The sequence below is a fragment of the Suillus clintonianus genome (genome assembly GCF_016758775.1).
Source record: "Suillus clintonianus strain FC179 chromosome Unknown DEU56scaffold_12, whole genome shotgun sequence".
NCBI lineage: Eukaryota > Fungi > Basidiomycota > Agaricomycetes > Boletales > Suillaceae > Suillus > Suillus clintonianus.
Window position 1 is genome coordinate 355,863 of NW_024539236.1, and position 22,573 is coordinate 378,435.

The 22,573-nt window shown below is 49.5% G+C and overlaps 9 protein-coding genes and 1 non-coding gene across 10 annotated transcripts; 5 read left to right on the top strand and 5 right to left on the bottom strand.

Moving 5' to 3' along the window:
- Positions 1-3: 3 nt before the first annotated feature.
- DEU56DRAFT_t45 lies at positions 4-75 on the bottom strand. Its single transcript has one exon. It is a non-coding gene; the product is annotated as a tRNA-Gly (tRNA).
- Positions 76-145: 70 nt separating this feature from the next.
- On the top strand, positions 146-2,331 carry DEU56DRAFT_782680 (ENTH-domain-containing protein). Its single transcript, XM_041352112.1, has 6 exons — positions 146-426; positions 498-576; positions 627-1,159; positions 1,214-1,400; positions 1,451-1,644; positions 1,704-2,331. The coding sequence occupies exons 1-6, from the start codon at positions 266-268 to the stop codon at positions 2,143-2,145; spliced, it is 1,596 nt and encodes a 531-aa protein (XP_041212229.1). The 5' UTR covers positions 146-265; the 3' UTR covers positions 2,146-2,331.
- An 84-nt stretch (positions 2,332-2,415) lies between these two features.
- DEU56DRAFT_84199 (uncharacterized protein) lies at positions 2,416-3,341 on the top strand. Its single transcript, XM_041355022.1, has 5 exons — positions 2,416-2,572; positions 2,629-2,711; positions 2,767-2,791; positions 2,860-2,926; positions 2,980-3,341. The coding sequence occupies exons 1-5, from the start codon at positions 2,534-2,536 to the stop codon at positions 3,150-3,152; spliced, it is 387 nt and encodes a 128-aa protein (XP_041212230.1). The 5' UTR covers positions 2,416-2,533; the 3' UTR covers positions 3,153-3,341.
- Positions 3,304-4,552, bottom strand: DEU56DRAFT_926588 (putative methyltransferase-domain-containing protein; the record flags this gene model as incomplete). The annotated part of the gene is made up of 7 exons (XM_041358592.1): positions 3,304-3,534; positions 3,590-3,784; positions 3,833-3,943; positions 3,993-4,094; positions 4,144-4,276; positions 4,336-4,448; positions 4,508-4,552. The coding sequence occupies 7 exons, from the start codon at positions 4,550-4,552 to the stop codon at positions 3,439-3,441; spliced, it is 795 nt and encodes a 264-aa protein (XP_041212231.1). The 3' UTR covers positions 3,304-3,438.
- Positions 4,553-4,707: 155 nt separating this feature from the next.
- DEU56DRAFT_782695 (Ion transport protein-domain-containing protein) lies at positions 4,708-12,365 on the top strand. The gene is made up of 24 exons (XM_041352113.1): positions 4,708-5,678; positions 5,730-5,900; positions 5,950-6,553; positions 6,607-6,689; positions 6,745-6,952; positions 7,005-7,094; positions 7,141-7,316; positions 7,371-7,806; positions 7,857-8,142; positions 8,207-8,484; positions 8,538-8,704; positions 8,755-9,816; positions 9,870-10,100; positions 10,149-10,192; positions 10,251-10,515; positions 10,562-10,738; positions 10,790-10,819; positions 10,868-10,979; positions 11,031-11,213; positions 11,266-11,564; positions 11,615-11,754; positions 11,808-12,054; positions 12,108-12,178; positions 12,229-12,365. Exons 1-24 carry the CDS (start codon positions 4,768-4,770, stop codon positions 12,267-12,269), a joined length of 6,312 nt encoding a protein of 2,103 aa, XP_041212232.1. The 5' UTR covers positions 4,708-4,767; the 3' UTR covers positions 12,270-12,365.
- DEU56DRAFT_782699 (uncharacterized protein) lies at positions 12,366-16,048 on the bottom strand. Its single transcript, XM_041352114.1, has 6 exons — positions 15,892-16,048; positions 15,299-15,836; positions 14,526-15,095; positions 13,612-14,475; positions 13,057-13,552; positions 12,366-13,007 (listed from the first exon to the last, which is right to left on the bottom strand). The coding sequence occupies exons 2-6, from the start codon at positions 15,827-15,829 to the stop codon at positions 12,439-12,441; spliced, it is 3,030 nt and encodes a 1,009-aa protein (XP_041212233.1). The 5' UTR covers positions 15,830-15,836; positions 15,892-16,048; the 3' UTR covers positions 12,366-12,438.
- On the bottom strand, positions 16,049-17,763 carry DEU56DRAFT_782703 (uncharacterized protein). Its single transcript, XM_041352115.1, has 7 exons — positions 17,544-17,763; positions 17,357-17,497; positions 17,229-17,306; positions 17,046-17,167; positions 16,832-16,955; positions 16,403-16,783; positions 16,049-16,346 (listed from the first exon to the last, which is right to left on the bottom strand). Exons 1-7 carry the CDS (start codon positions 17,690-17,692, stop codon positions 16,214-16,216), a joined length of 1,128 nt encoding a protein of 375 aa, XP_041212234.1. The 5' UTR covers positions 17,693-17,763; the 3' UTR covers positions 16,049-16,213.
- Positions 17,764-18,758: 995 nt separating this feature from the next.
- On the top strand, positions 18,759-19,835 carry DEU56DRAFT_782713 (uncharacterized protein). The gene is made up of 3 exons (XM_041352116.1): positions 18,759-19,066; positions 19,122-19,481; positions 19,541-19,835. Exons 1-3 carry the CDS (start codon positions 18,819-18,821, stop codon positions 19,578-19,580), a joined length of 648 nt encoding a protein of 215 aa, XP_041212235.1. The 5' UTR covers positions 18,759-18,818; the 3' UTR covers positions 19,581-19,835.
- Positions 19,836-19,859: 24 nt separating this feature from the next.
- On the top strand, positions 19,860-21,128 carry DEU56DRAFT_851927 (uncharacterized protein). Its single transcript, XM_041355201.1, has 4 exons — positions 19,860-19,970; positions 20,019-20,265; positions 20,383-20,452; positions 20,503-21,128. The coding sequence occupies exons 2-4, from the start codon at positions 20,057-20,059 to the stop codon at positions 20,836-20,838; spliced, it is 615 nt and encodes a 204-aa protein (XP_041212236.1). The 5' UTR covers positions 19,860-19,970; positions 20,019-20,056; the 3' UTR covers positions 20,839-21,128.
- Positions 21,129-21,385: 257 nt separating this feature from the next.
- On the bottom strand, positions 21,386-22,342 carry DEU56DRAFT_730067 (kinase-like protein; the record flags this gene model as incomplete). Its single annotated transcript, XM_041348140.1, has 5 exons — positions 21,386-21,628; positions 21,683-21,904; positions 21,957-21,994; positions 22,046-22,076; positions 22,133-22,342. The coding sequence occupies 5 exons, from the start codon at positions 22,340-22,342 to the stop codon at positions 21,386-21,388; spliced, it is 744 nt and encodes a 247-aa protein (XP_041212237.1).
- Between the last annotated feature and the right edge of the window lie 231 nt (positions 22,343-22,573).

Here is a 22,573-nt window from a genome sequence, read left to right on the forward strand (position 1 = left end):
AAATACACCGAAGGGGAGTCGAACCCCTGCCGCTTGCTTGGAAGGCAAGCATGATAACCGCTTCACCATCGGTGTGTGAGGTAACGGTTCACATATTGCATCATACGGCAACCCAGGTCGGCGACTCCCGCAGTTTATCACATCCTTCCATTACGTTCAGCATCCCCACCGACCACGATCCGCTCCGTGCTCACTTCTCTATTCAACTAAAACAAAGGCTTGATAGTATACAGAACGTCCATTCTGCAAGTCACGATACCGCGCAATGTCGTTTCAGCACTTTGGAAAGGGTGCCCTCCGTGTGGCCAAAAATTATACCAAGGGTTACTCAGACACGCAGGCAAAAGTTCGGGACGCCACATCTAATGATCCATGGGGGCCATCGGGAACTCAGATGAACGAGATCGCTCAGATGTCATACAATCAGTGCGTGATCGTTAGGCAGCTTGCCTGGTGGTCGTGGTTCGTCAGCAGCGCTGATGGGCTGTGGTTCACAGGAATGACTTCGTCGAGATCATGGAAATGCTTGATAAAAGGTTGAATGATAAAGGCAAGAATTGGCGACATGTATTCAAGGTTAGCTACCTTGCTTCCGATGGAGGACCCGAATTCAAACTCCATCCCAGTCACTCACCGTGCTGGACTACCTCCTACACGCTGGTTCCGAAAATGTTGTCCTATATTTCCGCGACAATTTATACATCATAAAAACACTCAAGGAATTCCAATATGTGGATGAAGATGGGAAAGATTGTGGTGCCAATGTCCGCCAGAAAGCCAAGGACATCTCCAATCTTCTCAGCGACCCTGCGCGTTTACAGGAGGAGCGCCGGACTCGGGCAAGTATGCGCGACCGAATGATCAAAGGGCAAGGCAATGGTTATGGAGAAGATGACGAAGATGGTGGAAGGAGCAGCTACGCACCTCCACCTGGAACGCCACCACCACGGAAGGCCAACCGTGGCCCCAATCGCGATGAAGACGAGCTCCGTAAGGCAATCGAAGCATCGAAAAAGTCTCTTGCGGAGGAACAGGGTCGGAAAGCTGAAGAGACTGACCTTGCCACCGCAATACGATTAAGTGAGGAAGAGGAGGCGAAAAGACATAAGGCCGTTGAAGACTCAAACGCTGATTCGTTATTCGATGACCAAGCGCAAATGTAAGTTAGTTCATACGTATGCTTGATGTAAGCTGATGGTCTCTTCCATTCCAGATCCTCACCAAACGGTTCCAACAGCAACAATCCCTTTCCTTTTATCGACCCTACTCCATATGCAACCGGCTTGCTTCCCCAGGCCCAGATGCAACCGCAGTACACTGTTCAGCCTCAATACACGATGCAACCACAGTTTACATCATTTAACCCATACCAGCAGCAAGCACAGCAGGAAGCAATGCAGGTATGGTAATATCTGATCTTGTTATGGATTGATCCAACATCGATTAATAGGCAGAGTATCTGAGGCAACAACAAGAGTGGCTTCGTCAACAACAAGAAGCCCAAGCTCAGCAATTAGCCCAAGCCCAGCAATTAGCCCAACAAACGGCGCAGGAGGAGTGGTACCGACAGCAACAACTCCAAGCTCAACAGCAGCAGCAGCAGCAGCAGCAACAAGCCTTATTCGCGCAGCCGACTGGATTCGGGTATGTCATCGCTTTATATGGATAGCTTGTCGTGTGACCTCAACTGTTCACTCCTTCAGTTCTAATAATCCCTTCGCTCCTGCTTCTTCGCCCATTCCAGTATCATCTGGGACACCTGTCAATGGCATCTCTGGACCATCGTTTAATCTTCAAGGAACATACTCCAATTCGAATGCACCTTCTTACAGCTCTTCACCTGTGCCCTCACAAGTATCAGCATCAACACCTTCCCCGGGCATCGGCACATCTACGGGTGCAGGTGCGGGTCGTGGGGGTCCCAGTCGGGCAGATCAAGAGCACTCGCAACTCGCAAATCTGTTTGCTAACCGCGACGATGGACAAGATACATTCGGAAATGTTGGTGCACTGCGCTACGGGCAAACGCAAGCTGGTCAGCTGGCGGCACAGAAGACAGGATTTGGGGCAAAAAATAATCCCTTCCAATCAGTGCAGCAGCAGCAACAGGGTCAGAACGCAGACCAGCCATTTTTCTCTATCTAAGAGGGGCGGATGGGTGGACGGTGTAATGTTGATTTATCGCTGGATGATGACTTGGTTTGTGAATTTCTTTTTTTTCCCGTTTGTTCCTGCGTGCCTCGGATTTCTGCTGTTGTATTTATTACCTCTCTTCTTTACTTCCTGTGAAATTTCCCGATACCAAATTTTACACTTCTGACATTGTGCTCATATGTCTTCGCTCGCGAAATTGCAGCAACCTGGTTGCATAAACAAGAAACTTGATTGGCTGAGGCCTACTTACATAATAATGGTCATCTGAATCTGTGACGTCACTTTGGACCACTCCAGCCAAACTCCAGCTGCCTCGTTTACATTTGCTCATCGTATGTGAAAACAGACGTCGTCTCCACCTCACCCAGACCACGACACCATGGAATCAAATGGCGCTGCAGACTGTGTACTTATAATCGTACGTTGCCTCGCACAAGTAATTCCACCTGACATACTCATCCCGAGCATCAATAGGTTGCTGTTATCTTCCCCCCTGCCGCAGTTGCTTTCATCTCAGGCTGCGGATGTGATCTCTTCGTAAACATCTTGTTAACTTTGTAAGTACACAACGCTGGAAAGTCTCATATTTCGCTCATGCACTGTCACCGCCAGGCTCGGGTTCTTCCCTGGACTCATCGTGCGGAATTATGCTTGTTGGTGCGATTGCCTTAACTGACTGACGTCTCCTCTTGGATGTATCTGTAGCATGCGCTCTGGCTCGTATTCAAGCGTACCAATGTTCCGGAGAGGCGTGCTATAGGTAGCTATCGATGTAAGTACCTGAGAATTTTGCGTATGTCATGTGTGTGTAACTTGCCCGTGCAGACACTGGCACGCCTACTCAGGCGCCCGAGCCAGGTGCTCCACAAACGCCTGGATATGGTACCACAGACCAGTCAACTGCTCCGCAGCCGCCTACATTTCCAACCCCGCAGCCGACCCCATATCCAGCCACGGCCCAGCCTGTTGAAGCCCCTCCTCCGGTCGGCAAGAATTGAAGAACAGTATGATGTGGTCAGCACACGCACGTGGTGGTGGAGCGAAATGCATTCCCAGGCCAATTGGACTTGAGTTGTAAGAGTAACGTAGCGTCGAGAAATGTCTGCTGAGTTTCGTGCCTATTACCTACCATATATTTATCTGAATCACGATTACTTGCTGGATCCTAGTATGGGTGTGACCGTATTATGTGGCATGTGTGATGGCAAGTCTTACAAGTGATGAGAGGTGCTATAGCACCTACCTAAAACCGAAACAGACTTAATTGGTGTGCTAGACCATCGTTTAGTGAGTAAAATCGTCGACATTCCCCTTGGTCATCCTCCAACCATGTACTGTGGCACGAACTTCCTCTTCGCCTGGATCTTCCGGGAACATGGGCTGTGCAGCATCGCACCATCAGAAAATAATTCGTCAACGTGTTGATCAAGCAAACCGGATATTTTCGCGTCACTATCTCCTCGCAAAACCAGCCTGCTCCCTGAGCTTTGCGGAAAAATTCAAGATCCCGGTCTGCCAAATGCGGTCGATGATGGGAGTAGAAGACCAACACGCATGGTGCAATGGAATCATCATCGCTTGGGGAGCGAGAAGCTAAGCACGTGTCGCAAGTCTTCAGTAAGGCGTCATGCTACGCATGATGAGACACCGATAATTTGATGGTACGCAGTACTCTTACCTGCGAGTGGTTAAATATTAAGTCTGATAAAATGATCAAGTGAAATCCAGTCGAGGCATCCTTTGGAAGTGCGCGGATTATGTTGTTTACGGGATGACCCCAGATGTATCCCTGATAAAATTAGCGATCAGGTAAGCCATGAGTGTTTCTGAAAGAATACCTGCGTCTCGACCCGATCCTGCTCATCAAGAGACAAATTTTGTCTCACGTTGAAATCTAAGTTATCGATCAGGACTGCTTCCGGGTAATCTGTCAGTACAACCTGTTCGATGAGTGAGGCAAGGGGATGGAGGTGTCGTGGATGTTCGGACTTTTTTAGCACCATTCTGCACAGCGACAAGTCCTGGGAGGCCTCCCCCAGCTCCTAGTTCGAGGATGCATCGATTACGTGTTATCTCTGGATTTGAGTCTATATATGATGCAAACGCTAATGCGGCATTCCATCTAGATCGAACAGAAGAAGTTAGTAGCGTTTAGTGGGCGCAAAGTCTGAATAGCAGTACAGATGATGAGCCCATAGCGGATGGGATCCTACCAGGCGGATTTTGAGATCGGGAAAGGTGCTTCGAGTGTATGTTGCAAAGGTTGGCGGGGGTGTTGGTGGACGGGGGGGTTCCTGTATTTGAGCAAATAAATTTGAGCTTTGAGCGCTGAGCAGTAGCACGTAGCACAAACCGTGAAAATATCGCCAAGAGAAAGATCGTCTTCACTGTCTTGCATTAAGATCGATTTTATGGTTTATGATGAATGATCTGGCTGAAGAACCCAACATGCATCAGATCTTGATTTGGTGTTTCAATGATCCATAAAGAGGAAATATTTCTCAGGATAATAGTTTCATCGGCTTGGTTGCCGGGTCACGGTGAATATTTGAAAGTACTATTAGCTTGCTTCGCACCGTTCACTACAGTAAGGAACGCGCTGATTCTCATGATATGGATGGTCAGCACCTGGACGGCCAACATCACTCGTCTTTAAGTCATTCAACTCAAAGCTCTTCTTCTTCTGCTATCGACTTAACCGTCACTATCACTGGTCTTGCCACTTCAGCTCCTCCGTCTCCGACACTTCATCCTTCGGATGGTGGTCGTTCTGTCGCTCGCAGACGAACAAGCTGGGCCAAGTTAGACGTAGGGCAGGATCCCTTGCGTCTCAATCTTTCAAATATTACTATGGAGGCAGGTCCCTCAAACTTCAGAAGAAATTCGCCTCGGTCATTTGCTCCGGATGAGAACCCGTTTTATTCTCCTGACAACCCATTCTTTGCAAATACGGCATACAATGGGGACTCGATTTACGATGAGTTAAACTACACCTCTGCACAAGCTGGTCCATCTTCCTCCTCGTTAATATCGAATCCAGACTCCGACCTTGACTCATCCAAGGACGGAGACGAGGTTCATCTCACTGGCACCAACTCTCGATGGAAATCAAGTGCAAATGGGAGTTGGACTAATAACAATGATTTGTCCCTCGACTCCGAGCGCACGGGAGGTGCTACAGCCCCCACTAGGCGGAGGACGCTGCGTTACAGTTCATCACCTTCCCCTCTTAAGCGAACCGGCTCGGCGTTCAAGGTAATGTCAAAGCACCTTCGACGCGCGTCTCTCCGCGTCGTCAATCTTGCAGGCCATGGCTTGGACACCTCCATTCGCATACCGGATGAGGACTTCGACGAAGGCGAATACTCCCCCGCACAAGAGGCCAAGGAACCCTTCGAAGAACAATGCAACGAAGAACAAGTCTTTCTTACCAGAAAGCTGACTCCCTTACGAGGGCGTACTCTCGGTTTCTTGGAGTCGTCAAGCACATTTCGCCTTCGCCTTTATCACTTCCTTTCTCACCCGTAAGCACCTTCTGGTACACTCCCCTCTGGCGGTATTAATTATTCATTCAGATGGACTGAACCTCTAATACTTTGTTTAATAATCCTTAATGCCTGTGTATTGATATCTCAAGCATCTCGCACGGTCCTTCTTCCGTCGGACCAGTCCATACCAACCCCACAAAAGGGCTTCTTTTTCATTTGGGAGGACTACGTTTTATTTGGATTGTTTATCATATTCACGTGGGTCTAATACTGGTTATCATGCTCTCAGCCTGATTCTTTGTGTCAGGTTCGAAGCAGTGGCACGAATATGCGTTTCTGGATTTCTACTAGATCCTGAAGTTCCGACATCAGCTTTCTTTGTATCTTCAACATCATCGGCGACCTCCACGTCGACTTCAAGGATAGGTTCTTCCGCGTCCGGTTCTTTGTGGCCCTTTTATGATCGTCTATCACGGCCTTTCAAACTCTCCGCGGCTACCTCTTCACGTTCGATGCCTAACATGGTACCTGGTCCAAGCAATTTGCCTCGCGATGCTTCACGCAAAGAAAAACCGGCCATTGTAGATGAGCCTTCTTCACGGACCCACCTCCGAAGTGCTTCGCAGCCAACATTCTTCTCCCGTGCCCTTCGGTCAGACCAAACGCCTCCGGACGTGATCTCGCTGCCATTCCGACTAAATATCGATAACGCACGCGACAAGGTGTATCGCAATATGCCATACTTGCGGCAAAGCTGGGGGAGAATTGACTTCATTGCTATACTCAGCTTCTGGTTGAGCTTTGCACTCGCAATGGCAGGCGTGGAGCGCGGGTCTCATCATGTCGCCGCATTCAGAGCGATGAGTGTGCTGCGGATCTCCAGACTTCTGGCTATCACGTCTGGAACCACTGTGAGTTTGCGCACGGCATTAACTATGGGACGCTTAAAGTTTGTGTTCCACAGACAATCATGCAATCTCTGAAAATCGCTCGGCCGCTGCTTACTAACGTGGCATACTTTGTTGTCTTTGCTGCGGTGTTATTTTCGTGAGTTTATCTGGTTTCTCTCTGAATGCTGATCGAACATGGATCATTCTCGAAGGATCATTGGAGTCCAATCTTTCAAAGGTTCTTTTCGACGAAACTGCTACCTTCAGCCTACACTAGGTGAAAGCCAAACGCAAACATCCCAATCTTGTGGTGGTTACGTCGACGCGGCTACATTGAACGTCTTTCCTTATATACAGTTGGACGGTACGCCAGGTCCCGCAGTCAAGGGTTATATCTGCCCTTTGGGGCAGATTTGTCAGGTCCGTTGCTTGAAGTATCATCGAGGAACACAATCTCATAAATTCGGATCAGGAGGGAGACAATCCATATAATGGTATCCAGAGCTTCGACAATATTTATTACGCCGCACTTCAAGTTGTCGTTGTGACGTCGGCCAATGGCGTACGAGTCCCTTATCCATATTTACGTCGTACTAATTTCCTCTCAGTGGTCCCCTATGATGTACTCGATCATCGACGCCGAGTTCTTCGTCTCCTGCTTCTTTTTCATTATTTGCATCCTTGTACTGAACATCTGGCTTATAAATCTATTTGTCGCTGTGATCACGAACACATTCTCTGCCATACGTGCTGATACGCGGAAGAGTGCCTTCGGTGCCGCACCGTGCGTTTCTTGACCTTGGCATATGTTGATGCTAACGTTGTTCCCATTCAACAGACTAGGACCTGTAGTCGAAGAGCGAGAAGAGGGTTGGGTGGACGGCAAACACGTTTCTCAGAACAACTGGCTCAAGGCATTCTACACCCATACGCGCTGGTGCTGGGTGTTTCTGGCTCTCGCGTCGCTCGTCGTTCAAGCCACCGCCAGTTCTGACATGAGCGATATGCATCAACAGATCCTTGATAAATCAGAGCTCGTGCTTACAGTGGCTTTTGACATCGAGATCATCATGCGCATCGTAGCAGAGCTCCCAGCGTGGCGAAGGTTTTTCCAGCATGGGAATAACTGGTTAGATCTTGTGTTGGCGGTGGGGTCGAGCGTCATTCAGATTCCGGCCATTCACAACTCGGAGCTGTACCCCTGGTTGACGATATTCCAACTCGGGAGGTTCTATAGAGTGATTCTAGAGGTCCCGAGAATGAAGCCGCTCATGGTGAGTCCAGCCGGCATCTCAAGGCCTGACAGACAACTAAACCACCTCAGCTCACGGTTTTTGGGAATCTGTACGGTCTAGCTAACATGACACTTTTCTTGTTGCTCGTTAACCTCCTTGCCGCGTTGGTCTGCGTCGAGCTCATCCGCGGTGATATGACAAACCAAGCCACGATCAATTTTGGACAGTTGTGGAATTCGTTCCTCGCCGTGTATCAGATATTCTCTTCTGAGAATTGGACAGACGTCATGTACGGAGCAACCGAGGCTGAGATATCCCTAGGACAGGCGGTGATCGTAGTTGTGTTCTTATCCTCGTGGTTTATATTCGCAAATTGTAAGTTACCACCAGTGCTCACGCGTATAACCTTCCATCGCTGACGGGCGGTTGTTTTCTCTAGTCATCGTGATGCAGATGTTCATCGCTGTCATAAACGAGAACTTCAGCGTCGCGGAAGAGACCAAGAAGGGTAAACAAGCATCGGACTACTGGGCTCAACATCACCCGCAAAAGGTCATGCACAACAGCTGGGCTCGCAAGCTAAATCCGTATCGATGGGTCAAGGCGGATCCCGTTCGTGTCAAGGTCGAGAACCTTCCTTCGAATCTGGTCTTGCCGATGCAGAAGACGCTTGTCCAAGATTATGGGGTTATTGGGCAGGACAGCCGAAACGGAACTGTATGGAACATGATTGTTTGAGATGATGGGTTGCTGATATTCTTGCGGGACAGAAACCCACGCCATTGAAGGGTGCGAGGCATCTCCCTTCGAAATCGTTGACAGCGCTTCAACAATTGTTTTCTGGGACTACGAATTCGAATGACGTGCCGTTGGTGGCCCTACGGCAGGGACGGCGTGAGTCAACAGCCGTGCAAGATGAAGAGACGGAGCGTTATCTGTGAGTTCTCTGATATTTAGAGTGGCAGCTTTGCTCATGCGAACTTTTAGCGATATTCTTGCCAAGGCGGCTGGTGGCGCCGACATGACTGAGGACGACCATGATGAGAACTCCGAGCGGAGGGCACAGAAGGCGGACTTCATCAGAGATCACCCGACGTATGACAAGACCTTTTGGCTGTTCTCGCAGAAAGGTCGTCTCCGGAATATGTGCCAGCAGATTGTCAAGCCTGCTGGCGGAGATCGTTTATTCGGAGTCCCACCATCCGACATCTCCCATACGCTATTCCAGCTCCTGATCTTGTTGACCGTGCTTGGTGGTATTATCACGGAGGGCATAGCTACCCCTTTGTACCGGCGCAATTACTACATCGAGCACGGTATGGTGCGTGATACTTGGTTCAACATTGCCGAGGTAGCGTTTGGCCTTCCTTTCCTAGCCGAATTCATCATCAAGATCATCGCTGACGGTTTCTTGTTCACTCCAAATGCCTACGTCAAGAGCATATGGAACATCCTGGACTTCATCATACTCGTCGGTTTACTTGTGAACTTGTCGTTCACGCTCATTTTCGTCAGCGGATTAACCCGCTCCATCCACGCACTCAAGGCTCTTCGAGCTCTCCGCCTCGTGACTTTGATCGACAAGATGCGAAACACATTTGAATCACTCATTATTTCCGGGGCGACTCGTATCTTGGATGCCGCTGTTTTGGCGATTCTGTATTTGATTCCATTCAGCGTTTGGGGCGTCAACATCTTTGCAGGATTAATGAACGAATGCAACGATAACAGTACTAATATCCTAGGCATCAATGATTGTACCAACGAGTATGTCAACACACAATACGGCAATTCTTTCGGATATTTGGCCCCTCGTGCCTGGGACAATCCCTCACCTTCCACGACGTTCTCCTTCGATAACTTCCGGTCCTCCATGCTCATTCTGTTCGAGATTGTATCGTTGGAAGGATGGATCGATGTCATGTCCATCGCGATGAGTATCACTGGGAAGAACCAACAACCGCAGACCAATGTTTCGCAGATCAACGCTATTTTCTTTGTTATCTACAATTTGCTTGGAGGCGTCGTGATTCTGACTCTTTTTGTCAGGTGAGTCTTGTCCTTGGGGATTGCCGGAACCCGTTGACTTATGGCTCGCTTAGTATTATCATCGGCAACTTCTCATCTAAGACTGGCTCTGCATTCCTGACCGAACCTCAGCGAGAATGGATTGACCTGCAAAAACTGATCAAACGCCAAAAGCCATCGCAGCGTCCTAAGACTCAGCCTACTCAGTTATTGCGAAGATGGTGCTACGACCGCGCGATTCACAAGCACGGCTGGTGGACGCGAATGATGACGTTCTTCTTTGTCGTTCAAATCATCGTGCTCATGTATGTCTTTCTTTTACTGGTTAGCTACCTTGACTCATCTTTTTTCAGGACGCAAACATTCACAGTCCGTGAAGCTGTTGCGAAATTTCAAGGTTAGTATTTGGCTTGATTGTATTTCCTTTCGGTGCCCCTCAATGTGGCTCCTTTCAGATGCCTTCTCGCTCATCGTCACAACGATGTATGTGGTTGATATCACTGTCAGGTTCTACGGTCTTGGGTGGAGGAGTTTCCGAGCCAACGGGTGGAATTTGTTTGATGTTGTGGTGGCCGGCGGCAGTTTCATCACGACTTTGATCGTTCGGTTTGGGTACATGGGTTTTGCCGTCGAGCAACTACAGAAGTTGTTCCTCGTAAGCATCGCGTTCAAGCTCGTGCAGAGGACCAACAGCCTCAATCAGCTCTTCAAGACTGTGATGTGAGTGAGGAAGTTATGTTTTGATTAAACGTTGACTTTTTTGCAGGGCGAGCTTGCCCGTCATCCTGAACCTCTTGGGCCTGTGGTTCATTCTTTTTATCTTCTTCGCCATCATGTACATGGAGGCCTTCGGCCTGACAAAATGGTATTCTGCAGAAACTCACACCCAGAACTACCAAACCATGGGTTCGGCGCTCGTCATGCTCGCGTTCATGAGTACGGGGTAGGTATTTCAAGCGCTTTCCATGATGTTTTCTAAAATATCTACTCGCAGCGAGGGCTGGAACCAATACATGCATGACTTGTACGTGATCGAAAAGCCATTTTTGTTATAAAGTTGACTCTGGTCTAGCACTCTGGCATATCCGCGGTGCACCATCAGATCTGGCAAGCTGGTGGAATCGGATTGTGGAAGTACCGCTTGGGCGTTCTCCCTTTTTATCGCTTGGAACCTCCTGAGCATGGTGCGTGAACCTCAGTCATATCGCATTCATTCTTGATACAATCTCGAACAGTATATCTTCTTGAACATGTTTACTGGAGTCGTGGTGCAGAATTTCTCCTACGTTTTCCAGTCCACTGGCGGAGCGAAGGCCATCACTCGTGAAGAAATTCGTTCCTTCAAGAAAACGTGGGCGGAGTATTCCAATTCAAAGACTGGGCTGCTTGAACAAAGTCGATTGGTTCCCTTCCTAGGGGTAAGTTGCGTGCGATATGATATTCACGAGATTTATTGAATTCTTTTTCCAGAAATTGAATGGGATTTTCGAGGTTCGCATATACCCGGTTGAATACTCCATTCCATCCATTATCTCGGCGTGCGAAGATGACGACATCCAGAAGTTTGGGACGCAAAAGTTGAATCCACGGAAAGTGAACAAGTTGCTGAGGAAGATCGACTTCAACGTTATAAGACAGCGAAGAGCAATATATTGCCGGCTGCTTCACGAAGCCAGCATTATTGACCGCCATCGCAAAGGCATCTCGTTCACTGACATGCTTTTCCTTCTGGCTCACCATAAGCTGATTGTGGACTGCGACGCACTAGAGTAAGTTTGTTGATGTGTGTGACCCTAGTCCAGTTCTGACCACCAGACAGGCTGAAGGATCTTATCGTAAGGCAAGGCACGAACAAACTTGTCTCAGATCTGGTGAACCTCGACCGTGTTCGTTCTTTGCTGAAAATGATATCACTGCGACGAAGATTTTTGGCCGAGCGAGAAAGGAGCACGCAGAGAGGTTAGTTGCTCTTCTGCGTCATCAGAATAGTAGATGATCCAATCGGCGTATAGATATCCCTGCTATTCACGTGGACTCTGCACCATCCACTCCACCCCCATTAACTCGGGATATCACTTCTCCTCGTAGTAACCACGACCGTTCAGACAACAGCCCTTCTAGCCCAACACCCTCTCCCCGAACTCTTGGCCCTTCCCCAGAACTTAATGCCTGGGATCACTCTTTCCGAAGTAGTCTCCAGCGGTCCCGCAGAATAAGTGACGTCAGCATGCTTTCTGCCGATATGGGACACGGTTACTGGTTTGTCTTGTTCGTCACTCATACCAATAGTTAATTGATAGGTTTTTACGCAGGAGGGATAGCTCGTTAGACATCGGTGATCAAGCAGATATTATGTCATCCATGCAGCGTTCTATATGGGGTGGTATGTTGTCGGTCTTTAAGCCTTTTCGATCGCCTGACTTTCGCTCCCAGAGATCATGCAGCAAGCTGCGGAAGAGGAGTCAACGGCTTAATTTGATCCTATTATTTCAACTAATGATGGACATTATGGGACATTTTGCGGATACTAACTACATGGCATGTGTACTCCCAACAATCAACACACTCATTTGTATGGTATTGGATAGAAATAGATGCATATAATGGTAAAACAACATGGTGTGACATGTAAGCATACAGTATCTATGCTTGACCCTGAAGTCTCCGGGGTTTCCACACCTTCTTATCCTGAACAGTCTCAAATCCGTCATCATTCCTCCTCGGTTCAGGCGGCGGGGGGTTACGAGATACAAGAGGGGCAGGGGGGGCAGGAGATGCAGTTCGAGCGGGTGCGGCAGCAGGAGCTCTCGTCCCTTGGCGGTCTCTCCAGCCTCCAGCGGTGCCACTAAATGCACCAGGTCGGTATGCGCCTGTGGTAGGAGCAGCAGCAGCGGGAGCAGTGGGAAGAGGGCTTTCAGCCCGTGGTGGAGTGGATATAGCGGCGGAAGCACGTGCGGGCGCAGAAGGCGCTCCTCCACGGCGCCAAGTTCCTTGGGGCTGCGCTGGTTGCGCTGGTTGTGCTGGTGGTGGGTTGCGCTGCTCCGCGCGGCGTTGAGCAGCATGTGCTTCAGCCTCGGCCTCGCGTTCGGCACGTTTCCTTGCCTCCTCTTGAGTTTTGGCACGCTCCTCTTCCCGAATCCTGCGTGCTTCGGCGACTTTCTCTTTCTCTTCCCGTTCCTTGGCCTCGGCCTCTTCCTCGGCTGCGCGCTGCTCTGAAGAAACATGAGAAAACAACAGCTTCATGCGATGAGGCATACTCACCAGCTTCCAGTCGAGCCACTTCTGCCTCCTGCTCTCTACGGATTCTCTCAGCCTCAACACGCTCTCGTTCTTCCTCATCTTTCATCTTCTGATGTGCAGCCCGCCTCTTCGCTTTCTCCTCCTCGATTCTCTTGTGGGATTCCGCGAGTTTGGCTGTGTGCTCTTCACTTCGCTGTGCTATGATGAAGTCCTTCCTTTGTAGGTAATCCTGCATCATGCGACTCAGGCGTTTCTTGGATGTCATATCCTCCTGGAATGCCTGACGAGCGCCCTCAATGCGTGAGCGTTGAAGCGTTTCGAAGATCGTGCGGTCGGTGGTTTGTTGTTCCGCATAGTCCTCTGCAACCAGTGGCCGCTCCTCCTTGCGGTACGCACGCTCGATGTGGTCGATCCGCTTTGCAGCGGTGCGCAGACGCTGGTTGAGCTCTTTCTTTTCACGCTCGAGCTGTTCGACTTGCATGCGCATGAGAGAATCTGTCGATAGATCTTCCATTTCCTGTAGATAGTCATATCAGTAACCCTCAAGTAGATATTCTTGAAACAAAGTATACGCACGTCCACCGACACTTTGAGGTTGCCCTTCTTGATCAGCGTCTGTGCGAGCTTCTTTGCTTCCTCTGCACGAATGGAATCCACCTCCTTCTGTGCGCGCTCCCGCTCCTTCTTCGCCATCTCGAGCTTGGCGCGTCGCACCTCCTCATCTTTCTCACGCCGGGTCGTCTCCGCACGTCGGCTGGCCTCCTCCTTCTCCTTGCGAGCAGAGAGTTCAGAGAGGAGCTCGCGGCGACGTGCAACAAGTGCACGGCGGAGCGACAGTGCATGCCGCTCAGCGTTCGCAGCCGCGACAAGCTCCGCAAACTTGGCCTGCTGCGCAGTTTCTTCTTCCTCGGGGGAGAGCTGGGGCGGGGGGTACAGTACCGCAAGGGAATTGTGCAATGTGACCGCGAGCGTGCTTAGCCGTGTGCGCACGAGTTCTGCGGCGCTGGGCTGGATGCTCGCCTCTGTGTTGGTGCTCGTGGACGCGATGGGGTCCTCGGAACTAAGTACGAAACCCTCGTCGATGAAGGTGATGGTGCCAGTGGCGTGGTCCACATGTACGCTGCGCTCGCCACGGCGTGCGCAGCCCATTAGGAACGCCTCTACCTGTTCTGGGCCGAGCCCCTCGAGGGGTGTAACGAGTTCGAGGAGCGAGGTGATGGTGAGGGTGGAATAAACCTGAGAAAGTTGTGCAAGCAGGCGGGAGAGCAGTGCACGTTCCAGGAGGGAACGGTAGCCGAAGTACGGTGTTTCCGGTGCACACAATTCTGCGAGAAGCGGGGCGGTAGATGAACAGAGCGTCAGGGGGTCAAACGATGCTTCGAGGAGTGTGTAGAGAGACTTGATGGGTGCTGGGGAAAGACGGAGGACATCACGGGAAAGCTGTGAATGGGTAAACATACGCTCAGTTCAAAGATCGCAAATATACATACGGCATCCTTAATCAGCCCAGCGCGGGTGGGTGCTTTGGTGAGACCAAGAAGTGCAGTGAGGCGCGATGTCTTGCTCTTGCCATCCTCATCCTCACCCTGTAGGCCCACAGGGACAGCCAAGGCACTGACAAGTACCTGGCCGGCGAGCTTTGTCATCTCTTCTTCACTCTTTCCCCCGATGCTAGTAACAATTGCATGGTATCGACCCCATGCAGCAGCATGATAAAGCGCATTTCCGCTCATCAAGAAAATCTTGGTCAACTTTTCATAATAGTTCGCCATCATTGCCGGACGTGGAGCCTTTTTTGCCATCGTCAGCAAATTGTGCACGTCTTCAACACTGCGGAACGCCTCCTGCCAAAGCTCGAGTTCGACGGAGGTGTTGAGCTGGGCGAACCGTGTGTCGAGATGATGTTGCAGTGTCTCCGCATCCGATAGGTTGATAGCGTGTGTCTGATGCGCGTATTTTGCGACATTGGAAAGGTGCAGTCGGAGAGTTTCACAAAGTCTCCGGAATTCGACTTTCCGTTGGTGCTTTAGGCAGAAGCGGAAAGCTTGCTGCGCAACTTGCTAAAGAAGTCGTGTTAGAGGATATGGAATCAGGGTCGTCCCGCATTTCGCCTGGGGCAATCACCATGAAGAACATGAGGCGCTGATACCTGCCTAAAATGGTAGCCTTCCCTTCAGGAAGCATATGAGGACCGAAAAATAGAGAAGGAACGGAACTGTTTGCCAAAGGCGTATGCGGGTAGCCAAGAGGAAAATGAGCTCACCTGGTAGATAGCTTCCAGCCGAGCATTGTTCTTGAGAGTCTCGAGTGATGTACGATAGCTCTCCCACAGGAATTTGAGCCAGGGTGTGACGAGTGCACGATCCGTGCGGTCCTTGCTCTGATCACCACTAACTGCGCCCAGGAGAATGCTCTCAGGCGTTTCGCTTGCTTCAAGATCATCGACATCGACAGGTCCAGTAACTTTGTCCGCTTTCTCCTGCGCCTCATGGACTTTTGCATCTGAGAGCTGAATAAAACGGTTGATGACAACCTCAATGCTTCCAACGCTCGTATTCTGAGCGATATTCTTGTATTGCATGAGACCCTCTTTGGCAGTGCGACCTTTGCGCATGTCGACGCAAAGTTCGACGAAGCGGATCACGATTGGCTCGAGCGTAGTGAGTGGTGTCGAACGAAAGCGTTTTGAAGAGAACATTTCTACAAGCGACTGAAGAGCCGCATGAGACTGACCGACAGAGACGAGGCCCTCTGCTTGCTTGAGCACGGCCTCGGGTTTTGTGAACGGCGCCATGATTGGGCTGTGGGTCGTTAGTTGTGGTTGAGCTAGACCAAAGAGTAGGACGTCGTACGCACTGTTCAAGTGAATTTTGAGCGTTTCTTTTCGCGCTCGGGTGTCTTGTCCAGCTCTTTGAGGTCGCTGTGAGTTAGGGTAATGGGCCTACTCGATGTCGGAACCGTTAATGACAAGGAAAAAAACTAAGTTCAGTGGCCCCGTGGGAAATATCGTCCGTTTCAGGCGATTGTCGTTCAAGCCCCACTGAGCGCCGGGTCATTCGAGACTCTACGGTACTTCCGATCCATCGTCGAAATCGGTAGCTTCAACTTTCCGTGGATGTCGTAATTTTACAAGGCTAATGTATACATCTATCTCATCCTCAGCTGCCTTTTTTTCACTTTAAACCCATCGTTGAACAATGACACTGTTAACTAGTCCAGCACCCTCGATTGTTTGATTGACATCTTCCAAGGTACGATTAGGGAATGTCGTCCCAATCGTATACGGGCGTGACAGATTCTCGGGACGAGAGCTATGATTAAATATTCAGTGCCTCGAAAAAATTCCCAAGGGCTAAACACAACGCACGCATTGATGAACGAGCGAAGATCACCAACAGTGTGCGTAAGGTTCATCCTGCACGGCATCCGTGTGCCATCTGCCAGACGGATCTGCACGCTCGTAGTAGGTTGCGTCTGGTCGACCTCAAAGCGGGTGTTGATGCTGTGCCTCTCGAAGCCAGTACTAGCACCAGCGATGCCGCTGCCGCTGCCGGTCGGAAATGACCCTGGCATCGGCGCTTCTGAAGGTGCTGCACCAGAGATAACAGCAGGAATTGGTGCACCAAGCCTCTGCCCAGATCCTGAAAAGTTGCCTCTCTTAGGGGGTACGTAATCCTCATCAAGGTTTGCCACCTTGAGGTCGACACGTTGCCCGGGAGTGACATTCATGAGGGACATGGGCGCAGTGCTGTGAAGGATGTGAACGGAAATATGATGATGACAGAATTCAACATACCCTTGCTGAATGGTCCTCAAAAGCTCTTCATTACCGGGTTCTTCTAATCGCATCAACGGTCCATCCTCAAGGCTGAATCCGTCCCTCCAAATATACAGGTGCCGGACAACGATCTCACCTTCGTCTTCATGTAAAGCAGCGCGTCAGCCATGAATAACAACCACTGGGACAGCAATCTGGACGAAAAGGTAATAAAGTAGCGTCCAATACTCACCATCTTCTGCATTCGGATCTGGCACGTATGCGCTCTCCACTTCGTCACTTCCAAGGGTATGCCCACCACCACTGAATGGTCCAGCTGCTCTGCGAGCGTCAGGTGGAGGTGCCGCCCCTCCCCTTCAAAACATAGCAGTCTTAGTCAGGACATAAAAATCGACACAGGCGCTAAACGGCATACTCTGCAGCCTGCCTCAAGATATCCCTGATTATGCGAGCACCAGGACGGGCAAAGTTAGGGTTCTGGATCGAAATGCCACTATCCAACTGGTAAGTTCAAGTACTATTAGGCAGGAGCGGCCTACACACCTCCGCTCGCCACCTGCAAACCAGTTTTCGCCCTCTTTGTTCTCATTGTCGTCGTCGTCATCGTCGTCGTCGGCTTGTAGTCTTCCAGGCGTCCTGGCACTACCAGATGTTGGGGGATTTGAAAGACTTCCAAAGCGACCTCTATTATTATTTAATAATTGCGAAGATAACGGTGCTGAAAGCGCACCGGGATGAGGCTGAGGAGTTCCTGCCGGAGTTGTTGGAGCCACTCCAGTTTCCAACCCGACCTACGCGAGGTGCCGATGGCTGACCCCATCCAGCAGGTAGAGGCTCGCTGTCCTGGTTTCCTCCAAGTGATTGTCCTCCGCCTGACATTGTTCAAGTTGATGATATCGATCTAGAGAATCACGATGTCCAATACGTACGCGTCTTTGGTGCCACTGGTGGTGCGTATTACATAAGAATCTAAATTTAGTATACGTAGTCGTTCGGTTGATCTACCTACCAGCTTGGCCCAAAGTTTGGAATATCCAGAACGTGTAACACAAATGTGAGTTATTCAACATGTCCTGCTGTAATTTCATCGCACTATCGAACCCGATCTGCGAGTTGCAGAAGCCGGCCAAGGTCACCCCACTTCACCAATAATTCACCACGACGGTTGTCGTTTTAGTTCTGCGGCGGCCTGTCCAGTGACTGACATTCGGACAGATCCCAAAACTCCTACATGCACGCGTGGAAGAAGTGGCAAATTCACTTCGAGCCGAGGGCCCATTCGATCCAGGCCTTTGGAAGAATTCTTCAGGCTCACTCGTGACTACACAAAAGAAACATCCGAGAATCATTACAGTGTAATTATGTGTGCCACCGCGATAACCTCTCAAACATCTATAACATCGATTTCAACACTGCGCCTTTTCTATTAGGCGTCGGCCCCTTTCGTATCTTGATTTTTTCCATCGCGTTCGGTGATGACGGCCCGAAAATATCGCCAAAGATCGACCTCATCTTGAATTTCTGCCCTTACTAAATCAACCCTAAATCAAGAATATATGGGCATGGTATCAGCGAATCGGAGGCATCAAGTTGCATAGGGCTTTGAATAGGCACGTCTGCCCGGCTGTGCCGTCGTTCAACCAAACGCTCCATAATCGCCATAAGCCCCAACGTGAATCTCGCGGCTATACCTGCTAAGGGAACCAAGTGAGGATGCGATGATGATGGCCGAGTTGGCCTTTGGCCTTGCGTTGTCGCAGAGCCGAGGGGTGCGTAAAGGAGAGTACGGTATTAATGCATTCCTGGGGTGAAGTAAGGTGAACCTTTGTCAAATCAACTAATTAAGTATAAGTTAGCTGGGAATGTTGCAAACTACCTCGCGTCGTGGTCACGTGTTTTCAAAATCAAAGCTTTCAAACTACTTCTTTAAATTGGACAACGCCGTGGTCAGCCCTTTGACCGACACTACAACGAGCCTGAGTGCTGCTTGAGAGTCTCGATAGAAATGCCTGCGCCAACCCCACAATTGGCTCTCACATCCTCTGTACCTTCGAGCAGGAAACCTCCGTACAAGAAAAGAAAGCTCAGCCACACCCAATCGTCCACGCGCCACGACACAGGCCCATGTCACTCGAAGGCAGAACAATGTTCTACAACCCCAAATGCACATAAAGCCTCGAACTTGTCATGCTCGTCATGCCACCGCGTGTTATCTGCATCGATGAGGTTTGGTGCAGGCGTAACTTGTGCAAGGTGGGTGGACAACCTCGTCCAATTATTCCTCTCTCAAAATCTGATAAATTTTCAGGTGTGGATCAGCTGTATGTGCCGTCTGTGCTCGCACATGCTCCTCGATGTTACAACAATCCTCGTTCCCGCCAACACCGGCATTAACGCGCAGTCCCTCTCTGTCGGGATCGCCATCACCGTCACCTTCCGGATCTCCCAAACGAGCCGCATTAAGCCTGAGCATCTCTACCATGAACTGCGATGTCCACCTTTCTCCATCTTCTGGCAAGCGCAAGAAACTTTCAGAAAAGGATGATGTTGATTTAGACCATCCTTCGAAATCTCGAGGCACGCTTTTCGGGCTAGGCGACGGAGCTCTCCTTGTTTCTGGATGCGGACGACCTATCTGCAGGACGTGCTGCGTGGAGTGTGTTCAAAAGTAAGCCTTCAATGACTAGCACTACGTTGAGCAACGATTGAGGCCTTTTTTCATCGCAGTGATGGGACTCTTTGTGTGGATTGTTACGCCGTTATTTGAAAACGTGCTCTAGAATGGGGAACAATCTAATCAGGAACCTCTCACGCTCTCCGGAGGACCCATTCAAGCGTATCGATATAATTTGCATTGCCAATGCTTTGCTTGCTTTCTTTGCTACTCGTATTATTACACACCACATGATTCCTCATATTGTATACTATGCACTCATTACCCTATGTTCTCAAGAATTCATACACTAGATGGAGCACGGAGACAACACCCAGCGAAGCTTTGTAATGTTGCTTACGAATTTAACTGGTCTTACAAAGTTCCGTATCTGGTGCGAAGCTTTCGTTATTCCATCATGGGTAACGTTGATTACTGTGACCGTCGTGTCCAGACAGAAAGATGTTTAGTGGCATCAGATTATTTCGCGGCTTGCGGAGGAAAGTAAGTACTGGATTCAAGCAGTGATGGCTTCGAAGTGAAGTGCCGAAGTGGCGGACATTTCTTGATTGTTGGCGAAGCTTGTTGATATGACCCTGGCGCATGGAAAAGAAGGGCATAGTCTACCGCTGGCACCTGAGATGTTCAAAACAAACTTCCGGGGCGCGACGAACGTCAGTCGTGCCGCGGTCAAGTTTTTCAGGGAGGTCAACGAACTTGGAAAGGGGGGGAGTGCTTTCCAAATGAGTTCGACCAATGTCATCGGCCCATTTCCCGGATTGGGTTACTATGCTGCGACGTGAGTGGCATATTTTGTCGAAGATTGATCTCATGCTAATTCGGTGCAATTATCTGCAGCAAACACGGTAGGCCACATGATGGATATAGAAAATATTCGGGAGTGACTCGGCAAAAGCTGCTGTACAGCACTGCAAGGCTTCTTGGATTGCCTCGCGAAAGAGCTGCTACCTTCATGGAATACAAAGGCACGTCGCTCTAACATCCAATGAATTTAAATGCGTACTCACAAAAGAAGCGAGATCTGCATCATCGAACCTGGCGCTTTCCAAACAAATATTATGGTCATGGAGGCGATCCTGCAGTATCCAGCATACACAGAATAGTGGTTTACGACTTCTGTGTCGTATCGCATCGTCGATGGTGTGGTGTCCAACAGCATAGTGTTCAAAGTCAGAGATGTAGAAAAGATCGCGCGGACAAGCAGATCGTTCTGGGGGGAAACTTTGATATTCAACGCTCAGTGCCGATAGGTTTGGAATCTTTGGATACCATTGAGACGTTGACCGCCAAGATTGAGAGCTTGAAGGTGACCTTGGCTGAGACAGCGCCATGGTCAGCAAATCTGAACTAGTTAATTTATTTGGGCCGATCGTACCTGCTATTGCATCCGGCGGTGGCGGGACAATGAAGCTCGAGTGCGCCCCAAATAATGTCGGTCTACGAGTCGGAGAATCACAAAATAGACCTCAATTATTATTTTTTTTGCTTCGATGATTCAGTTTTTCGCCCGTGACAGTACCATTAGTAGAGCTGTCCAGACGCACAATGTGTACTCAGTGCCTCAAAGGAGACAAGCTGATGGTCGAGCCATGAATAGTATTGCCTGGACTCGGAGCGTGGGCTGGTTCTTGAGGACAAGCTGCAAGAAGGGCTTCTGCAACTTACGAACCGACGGCTGCAAGATTCCTGCACTGTCCAGGTTCTGACGTCAGTTGGTAGAGTCCTCAGCTCGACTCGGATAGCATAGTATGCTACCAAAAATGTGGCAAAGCCGTGGATCTCAGTGCAGATTTTGGCTTTCACTGATGTGTACGTTGTACGATAAATTTTGTGAGGTAAGCATACAGAATCTACCATACTTGCTAGCACGAGCAAGCAGTAAGTCATACGAAAGCATCTCAAGAATCAGAACTTGACCTCAAACTAGACAGTGAGTCAAACTCATCCTTGATCACTTCGACAACTCGGTCGGCCGATGGACGGTTGTGGGGTGCAGTTGACCAACATTCCCCAATGAAATACCAATATTCGTCAGAGACGGCAGGATAACGAGATCGGTCAGGCTTGTCCTTGGTGAATATGCACCGGATTACGGCTGCATTATTAACCAGGTAATAATAAGGAATTTTGCCGGTGAGGACCTAGAGACAGATCTAGCTATCTCATTGGAGAGACTGAAAATTGCCTAGACGTACCTGTAGCATAATACCACCGAATGAATAGATATCGCTTTGCATATTTGGTCGTACTAATTCATCATCCTGGCCTTCGAGCAGCTCGGGAGCTAACCATCGGGAGTTTCCATGAAAATTTGAAGTCCAGGAAGCCTGCGAGATGCTTGTAACATCAGAGAAAACCAGAGAAAGACCGAAGTCGGCGAGGCAGGCGGTGCCGTCACCAAAGATTAGCACATTCGGCTGGCATTGTCATCTCAACAAAGTGAAAACTGTTGAGAAAATTCTAACTTACCCCTGTTAGGTCACCATGAATTACATTGTTGGCATGAACTACCGAGGAAGACTTGTTAATTCAAGTGAGGTAATAACATTGACACTTACGATATTGCAGGCCAACTGTGATATCCCTAAGCTAGTATAGCATTTCTGTCAGTCCGTCATCTACTCATAATACAAAGAATGGCTTACAATCTGAAATCGTCTGATGGCGGATATACTTGCATTTTCGTTCTCCAAATAGGTCGTCAGGTTTCCATTCTCTGCCCAGGGACTGACTATCGCCATGAATGTGCCGAAACCATATGTATAACCATACACAGGCAGAATATTTGCATGTTTAAGTCTTGCACATGTTCTTAGTTCGTGTCTTATCCTCTGAACAATGGCAACCTCCAGCATTACTACGAAATACAAATCTCATGGAAGCACTTACTTTGGTCTTTTTCTCCATTCCTTTGCCGAGTTGATCAGAAGTGTACACCAGCAATGATTTCACTGCGACCTGCTGAATAGCCAACTTCACACAAAGTGGGTAGAAACAACATTGCAAACAAACCTTGAGTGGTCCCTGATCCATTTGATAGGTGCATTTCCATATCTCCCCGAACCCGCCACGGTCAACGGGATGGT

What these genes read in the sequence shown, in the direction of transcription:
- DEU56DRAFT_782680 (XM_041352112.1), top strand. Translation starts at nt 266, where the DNA reads ATGTCGTTTCAGCACTTTGGAAAGGGTGCCCTCCGTGTGGCCAAAAAT. An exon ending in ATTGGCGACATGTATTCAAG is followed by an intron (nt 577 to 626) that starts GTTAGCTACCTT and finishes ACTCCATCCCAG; the next exon opens with TCACTCACCGTGCTGGACTA. An exon ending in GCGCAGCCGACTGGATTCGG is followed by an intron (nt 1,645 to 1,703) that starts GTATGTCATCGC and finishes TCACTCCTTCAG; the next exon opens with TTCTAATAATCCCTTCGCTC.
- DEU56DRAFT_84199 (XM_041355022.1), top strand. Translation starts at nt 2,534, where the DNA reads ATGGAATCAAATGGCGCTGCAGACTGTGTACTTATAATC. An exon ending in CAGACTGTGTACTTATAATC is followed by an intron (nt 2,573 to 2,628) that starts GTACGTTGCCTC and finishes GAGCATCAATAG; the next exon opens with GTTGCTGTTATCTTCCCCCC. An exon ending in GTAAACATCTTGTTAACTTT is followed by an intron (nt 2,712 to 2,766) that starts GTAAGTACACAA and finishes TGTCACCGCCAG; the next exon opens with GCTCGGGTTCTTCCCTGGAC.
- DEU56DRAFT_782695 (XM_041352113.1), top strand. Translation starts at nt 4,768, where the DNA reads ATGGATGGTCAGCACCTGGACGGCCAACATCACTCGTCTTTAAGTCAT. An exon ending in TATCACTTCCTTTCTCACCC is followed by an intron (nt 5,679 to 5,729) that starts GTAAGCACCTTC and finishes TTATTCATTCAG; the next exon opens with ATGGACTGAACCTCTAATAC. An exon ending in GATTGGTTCCCTTCCTAGGG is followed by an intron (nt 11,214 to 11,265) that starts GTAAGTTGCGTG and finishes TTCTTTTTCCAG; the next exon opens with AAATTGAATGGGATTTTCGA.
- DEU56DRAFT_782699 (XM_041352114.1), bottom strand. Translation starts at nt 15,829, where the DNA reads ATGGCGCCGTTCACAAAACCCGAGGCCGTGCTCAAGCAAGCAGAGGGC. An exon ending in CTGGGCTGATTAAGGATGCC is followed by an intron (nt 14,476 to 14,525) that starts GTATGTATATTT and finishes ACCCATTCACAG; the next exon opens with CTTTCCCGTGATGTCCTCCG. An exon ending in AGTGGCTCGACTGGAAGCTG is followed by an intron (nt 13,008 to 13,056) that starts GTGAGTATGCCT and finishes ATGTTTCTTCAG; the next exon opens with AGCAGCGCGCAGCCGAGGAA.
- DEU56DRAFT_782703 (XM_041352115.1), bottom strand. Translation starts at nt 17,692, where the DNA reads ATGTCAGGCGGAGGACAATCACTTGGAGGAAACCAGGACAGCGAGCCT. An exon ending in AGATCCGAATGCAGAAGATG is followed by an intron (nt 16,956 to 17,045) that starts GTGAGTATTGGA and finishes CTTTACATGAAG; the next exon opens with ACGAAGGTGAGATCGTTGTC. An exon ending in TTGAGGACCATTCAGCAAGG is followed by an intron (nt 16,784 to 16,831) that starts GTATGTTGAATT and finishes CATCCTTCACAG; the next exon opens with CACTGCGCCCATGTCCCTCA.
- DEU56DRAFT_782713 (XM_041352116.1), top strand. Translation starts at nt 18,819, where the DNA reads ATGCCTGCGCCAACCCCACAATTGGCTCTCACATCCTCTGTACCTTCG. An exon ending in GCAGGCGTAACTTGTGCAAG is followed by an intron (nt 19,067 to 19,121) that starts GTGGGTGGACAA and finishes ATAAATTTTCAG; the next exon opens with GTGTGGATCAGCTGTATGTG. An exon ending in TGCGTGGAGTGTGTTCAAAA is followed by an intron (nt 19,482 to 19,540) that starts GTAAGCCTTCAA and finishes TTTTCATCGCAG; the next exon opens with TGATGGGACTCTTTGTGTGG.
- DEU56DRAFT_851927 (XM_041355201.1), top strand. Translation starts at nt 20,057, where the DNA reads ATGACCCTGGCGCATGGAAAAGAAGGGCATAGTCTACCGCTGGCACCT. An exon ending in TTGGGTTACTATGCTGCGAC is followed by an intron (nt 20,266 to 20,382) that starts GTGAGTGGCATA and finishes ACTCGGCAAAAG; the next exon opens with CTGCTGTACAGCACTGCAAG. An exon ending in TACCTTCATGGAATACAAAG is followed by an intron (nt 20,453 to 20,502) that starts GCACGTCGCTCT and finishes TCACAAAAGAAG; the next exon opens with CGAGATCTGCATCATCGAAC.